At 52.9% G+C, this 6,000-nt stretch overlaps 2 protein-coding genes across 2 annotated transcripts in view; one reads left to right on the top strand and one right to left on the bottom strand.

The window, feature by feature from the left end:
* Positions 1-226: 226 nt before the first annotated feature.
* Positions 227-1,658, top strand: PHLDA2 (pleckstrin homology like domain family A member 2). Its single transcript, XM_057369232.1, has 2 exons — positions 227-724; positions 1,225-1,658. The coding sequence occupies exon 1, from the start codon at positions 304-306 to the stop codon at positions 700-702; it is 399 nt and encodes a 132-aa protein (XP_057225215.1). The 5' UTR covers positions 227-303; the 3' UTR covers positions 703-724; positions 1,225-1,658.
* A 1,447-nt stretch (positions 1,659-3,105) lies between these two features.
* Positions 3,106-6,000, bottom strand: part of SLC22A18 (solute carrier family 22 member 18) — a 58,024-nt gene continuing 55,129 nt past the window's right edge. Inside the window, exon 10 of the mRNA XM_057369231.1 lies at positions 3,106-3,398. Within this exon, the coding sequence (XP_057225214.1) occupies positions 3,211-3,398 (188 nt within the window). The 3' untranslated portion in view covers positions 3,106-3,210. The remainder of the gene's footprint in view (positions 3,399-6,000) is intronic.

Here is a 6,000-nt window from a genome sequence, read left to right as displayed (position 1 = left end):
CAGCGCTGCCCCATCCCCACAGCTCTGCCCCATCCCCTCAGCGCTGCCCCATCCCCACAGCGCCGCCCCATCCCCACAGCGCTGCCCCATCCCCTCAGCGCCGCGGCCGCGGGCGGGAGCGCGGCCCGGGGCGGGCGGGAGGCGGGGCGGGAGGGGGCGGCGGGCCGGGCTCCCCGGGGGAGGCACCGGAAGGCGCCCGGCGCTGATTCATTGCAATAAATTGTTCCCATCGCGCCGGGGCTCGGTCATCGCCGCCCGAGCAGCAGTCGGAGCAGGAGCCGGAGCCACCGCCGGGGAGCGAGGATGAAGATGCAAGCCGAGGTGATCCGCGAGGGCGAGCTGGAGAAGCGGAGCGACAGCCTTTTCCAGCTGTGGAAGAAGAAGCTGGTGGTGCTGACCAAGGACAGCCTCAGTCTCTTCCCCGACGGGCACAAGCGGGCCAAGGGCAAGGAGCTGGGCTTCGGCTCCATCCTCAAGGTGGACTGCGTGGAGCGCACGGGCAAGTACATCTACTTCACCATCGTCACCAAGGACCGCAAGGAGATTGACTTTCGGTGTCCGGACCAGAGCTGCTGGAACGCCTCCATCACCATGGCCCTGATCGACTTCCAGAACAAGCGGGCCATCCAGGACTTCAAGAGCCGCCAGGAGATGGAGCAGGCGGCGGGCACTCAGGAGCGGCGGCTGGCCCGGGCACCCTGAGCCTCCGCCCGCCCGGCCCCAGGTGAGCCCTTCCGCGCTGCTGCCGCGCCACTTCTGCGCTTTTCATGGGATCTTTCTAAATTATGTCACACACCCGCTCCCGCTTCGGGAAGCCGGACGGGCGTGGGGCTCCCCGCGCTCGGCGCACCCCTTCTGGCCGGAGGGGCCCGGGGCCGCGCCCCGAAACCGGGCCGAGCTGCGGCCGCGGCAGCGCAGGGCTTGGGGAGCGCTGCCCCGTCCCGATCCATCGCGGGGCGTTCGGCCCCTTGTCCGATGCCTCGCGGGGAATTTCTGGTGGGAGCCGGACTTCTGCAATGTGCTGAGAGTACGGCGTGGGGGTGGCGGGGAATGAGAAACGGCACTTGGCAGTGCTTTCCTTACAGAATTTGCTAAAAAAAAAAAAATCTGTGAAAATAAATGCTCAGTGCTTACTCTCCTTTTAAAGCGCCTCTTTTTTTTTTTTTTCCTGTGTCTTGCTGTGCTGCTTGTTTAACTAACCCAGTTTTCTCTTGCTACCTTTAGAGCATACCGCTGGATGATAAAACAGATCGAGTGTCTTGGACTGAAATGGGACAGGGTACCAATGAAGGAAAGCGAAGAAGAGAGCTGGAAGCAGCTTGGTTTTCTCCAAGCCCGTTGTGGCTGCTGAGCAAAGAGCCCTGAGCTTTGCCTGAGATGCATAAAGAAAAACCAAAGACTTTCGTACAGGACTTCTAGCAAAGCGTCCACGTGTTTTGAGTGGCACAGCTTTGCGAACTATTATCTTCTATTTATGAGATGCAAGGAAGATTCAACACTGACTGGTGGTGTTAAACACAGTTTAAATTATTTGTAGTGTCTATATTTGTATTTATTTTGTTGAATGTCTTTCAGCAGTTACTGGTCTTAATATTGCTTTTGCATTAATGTGTCCATTCCAAATAAATTACTTGAAATGTTCACTTTTTATTACTGTACTCTGGGCTGCAGTAACTTTTGTTGAGGCATATCTGTGGATACAGCAGTGGTGAAATGGCTTAAACAGAGTGGGTAGGGCTTGGCTTTTTGGTGCCCTGAACAGGGCAGTGGAAGGTAGAGAAACCTCAGATAACTCGTTTGTGTTTGACCTTGTCTCCTGACCAGGGAGGGAAAATGTGTTGAGGTTCAGTGCTGGTCAGTGGTGGAGATAGAAAAGCCTTCCACAGCTTGCGTAAGTGCTCCTCTGAAAGCTCCTTCCCATAAAATCGAGTAATGGCAGCTGCAGAAGGCGCTGGAGCTCCCTGCCACAGGAAAATACCGCTCTCTGCGAGTGCCCCACGTCCTGGCCCGGCCCCCATAGCTTAGTGCTGTGCTAAGGCACAAAACTGGATTCTTGGTTTCGGAATAAGAGCGCCAACACTCCGTGGATTCCTCAGCTTTGTAACAAAGCAAGCTCAACTCGCTCTACTCTCTTCCTTCCCCTCTGCAGTCTCTAGACAGAATTAAATTTCTCAAGGATAACTGAAGAATGGAGCCAAGCTCTTTCCCCATAGCACCTGGACCAAGAAGCTTGGAGCAAAAAGTCAGCTGATTTTTTGGATAAAAGTACTGAAGTTTTCTTTTGTGAGGCACAGTTCTCACTAACTAACCTGGGCTTCCTCAAGAGCAAAGCTGCAGCCAGCACACAACTTGACTCCAGCAGTCAGGACTATGAGTGTGGCAGGCAAAGTACTTGCTCCAAACTTGGTCATTTCCAGCAGGTAATTTCCCCTTCCCAATATCAGCACAGCTCTTGGAGGAGACTTTGTACTAGAGGAAGTTGCAAAGTACATAATTACATAAGCCTGTAGTAAGAGCAAGAGAGACTCAGGAGTACAGGAGGGGAAAAAAAACCTGGAAGGAGAGCTGGCCTGGTGTCTGGAAGGGGCAGGGAGCTTCTGGCACTGCAGCGTGGTGCGCTGGGGCTTTGCATCTTCCTCGCACGCTGCTGGCAGCTCGTGCAGAGGCARGCTTGCACACCACTGAGCTGTGGATGTAGCAAACCTCTGGCCACAGCATTTGAAAGCCTTTGGCCTCAGTGCCCCCTGTACCCTGAGAATGCTGAGGTGCATTTAACACAGCAAAACAATACGCAAAAGCAGCTGTGTTTCAGCCCCATTTTCTCTTGGTACCGTTTCAGGGCAGTGAAATTAAAAAGCCAAACCAGAGCAAAGGCACTGGCTCATAATCCCTTCAGTTTCCGTGAATCCAAGCAGGAATCCTGCCTGACAACAGCTGAGGGTCTGGGGATGTTGGCTGTTGCCTGCCATGACATCCACTGCTATGGGGGGGTGGGAGGAATCCGATAGCTCCAGGGGTCCCATGGCCCCCAGTTGCTCCAGTGTGGCTCCAAGACCTGTGCAAACAATCTGTCCCTTACTCCACAGGCAAATGTTGACAAAATGCAAGGATTGTTCAAATTGTTTTATTCTAGATTTATGGAATCAAAAATAAAACTCGAAAATTTATTTATATGGAAAAAAATAAGGGGGTTACTTTCTTGCAACCGTTTTATTGGCTTTTCATCTCTCCCAGTGGGATTTTACTCTTTAAGAGGTAARCAAACAAACCTACATTGACCATTAGCTGTAAATAGCCAAAGGAGGAGACTCCAAATTGTTTATATAAAACTCCACCGATGGTCGGACCCACGGTCCGGGTCAAGGGCTGCACTGAGGCGCAAATCCCAAGCATGGCACCTAGGAGAGACACACAGGGTGAGARCAAGTCCTGCCATGGAAAAGCAGAGAAGAGCACATGGGATCCCCTTTGTTCCTGATGCTGCTCCCCTGCAGTAGTAGCAAATCACTTCAAATAATTTCTTGCATTAATTTATAGCRGTCCAATTAGGGTTTGTTCTGGTTAGGGATCCTGCAGGCATGGGGATGAGTTTCCACCATGAACCAGCTCAACTCCTTCCTGAGCGGTCTGGGCAATCGTAGCACTGCCCAAAAGGCAAGTGGGTGCTCACCACTGCTGTCACCAGGGTCCAGGGATGCATTTGGGACCAGAGGATGCTGATCAACATCGTACCTGGCAGGGCTGGTAACTACTGCATGGGATTAGGGATGGAGAGGTAATTTCTAGGGTTGTGTCTGAGCCTTCCTAGCAAATCACACAGGTACTTCCAATCTCCTCATAACCCAACTGCGCCCTGCTCCCCCCAAGCTGCTACTTCCATTTATTCCCTACTGTGAAACAGATAAACAGCTCTCTAGCAGGAGTGACAGGGTTCAGCCTAACTAGGTCTTTAAGAATAAATAAATAAAACCACAGATAAAGACAGAACCCYCTTGAAATATTCCCCCACCACCCTTTGCAAAAAGAATGGATATTTCCATTTGGATGGTCATGCGAGCCCTTCCCCCAGCTGGGCCGGTTCCCCCTCCAGCAACCCTCACATTTGCATCCTTAACAGGAACCAGGTGGATGGGGAAGCACCTCCAATTTGACAAAGGCAAGATTTTTTTCCACGTGCAGACGGATGGCCAGGACATCCCCGGGACACAAGGCTGTCCCACACACACCCAGAAGGCTCTTTTGTCCTGCACTCTTTGTTCAGGACAGCTGTCATGTTCAGAGGAGCAGAAAATACCGGGCCAGCCAGAAAATCATTAGCCCCCAACACTGGAGGAACAGCAAGCTGGCAGCCCATTCAATTAACTTGTGCCTGGCTCTGAAATAATGTTTGCAATTATTCTTTCACTGTCAGTATGATTATTTGGACTGCTGGCATCAGTTTTCCACTCAGACACACATCAAGGTGTTGTCGCCGCACACCTGGGAAGGGTGAGGAGAACGCTGTCCTGTGTGCAAGATGTGGAGCTGAGTGCGATCTTTAACGTGGGCAGCCACGGGGAAATGATCCCCAGCTCCCAGAGAGAACAGGCAGCCAGGTGTTCGTGTAATGCCGGGCTGCGACTGCTGGGGCTTTTATCAGAGTGCTTAAAATACTTGTGCAATGAGCCCAAGCCAAGGGTATAACCATGTGGAGAGGGAAATCTCCCGGGAAGCGCTGCCGAGCCCTCCTCCCGCGCATGGGAACACAAAGGCGATGGGTGGGACCTAACCTTGACCCTTTGCCAATGGGAACCATCCCACAACCACCAAACTCTCTGGGCAGGTTTTGCAATTATTTCTCCCCCTCTAGGTATTTGAATAAAACTAATTACTACGTGCAATTGCCAAACTGGCTCCTGTGATTGAGGAGGCACTTTTTTCCCCTTTTTTTTTTTTTTTTTTTTTTTTTTTTTTTTTTTCCTGGAGCAGAAATCCATCCTCTTAAAAGGCCGGGCTCTCCCTCTGCACTTCTCCAACATACTGCTGAGAAAGATAATTTCTGTTTAATGGGCCTAAATGAGATCCCTCGTGTCAGACGCCCTCGGGCTTTGGGACATTTTAAATCTCAGCTCTGCAGCACGGCCGTAGCTCTGTGGCAAAGCTGCACATGTGATGGATCTCATTTAAGGCAGGACCATTAATTGGGACAAGTCACCGCGTCAGCAGAAAGTTCCCTGCATTGCTTTGTGCGGCTGTGCCAACGCACATGCTTACCTTCTTTGCCGTAGCTATCCCACTTTCTGGACCTTCCCCGCTCTTTTTTCTCCCTCTCCAGCTTTCTTCCCTTCCTTTTTCCCATACCTGGCATGACCTGTCCCGGCTGGGAGCCCATCCTCCCCTCCCACCCCGGATCTCCTCTGCTCCCGCAGGTTTCAGGGCTGGGTGCTGGCGGCTCTCCAGCACGGCCGACTCCTTTCCAGCTCACATCCTGTTGCCTCTGTGATGATGGTGCTGGCCCACATCAGCCACACGCCCACGGGGCAATCGGGTTTAACCATTAGGTCACTGTCGCCAGCGGCCGCCTTTGAACCTGCAAAGCTCGAGCGAAGCTGGGGGGGTTCAATGGCCCGAGCCCCGCCCGGCTGCAAACTCTCCTGCTCAGGTTCTGACGCACAAATAAAGTCAGGACACACGGCCCCGTTACGCAGGAAGGCTCTGCTGGGCTTCCTGCCTCCCTCCCCCGGGAGCCGGGGGRGTTCTGTGCAGGAACAAGACCTCCTTTCTTGGGGAAGGAGCGGGGCTGACAAGGAGTGCTTGTGTGAATGCGAGTCCCCCTGCTCGGGGCTGCCCTGCCACCGGCTCAGCGTCCAGCTGAACAGCACGTGCGTGTGCGGCTYAATTTGCTCTTCCTGCCTTTGAAGATGAAGAGAAGGAGGGGGAAAAAAAATCAAAGGGAAACTAATTAAATCATTTCTGCTACCTTTGCTTCTGCGCACARCCCGAGCCACAAGCAAAGAGCAA

The sequence above is a fragment of the Malurus melanocephalus genome, unplaced genomic scaffold (assembly GCF_030028575.1).
Source record: "Malurus melanocephalus ecotype Western Australia unplaced genomic scaffold, MMel_1.1 scaffold_106, whole genome shotgun sequence".
NCBI lineage: Eukaryota > Metazoa > Chordata > Aves > Passeriformes > Maluridae > Malurus > Malurus melanocephalus.
This window is presented reverse-complemented; position numbering and strand designations above follow the sequence as displayed.

Excerpts from the sequence above, each read along its gene's own strand:
- PHLDA2 (XM_057369232.1), top strand. The coding sequence starts at position 304 with ATGAAGATGCAAGCCGAGGTGATCCGCGAGGGCGAGCTGGAGAAGCGG.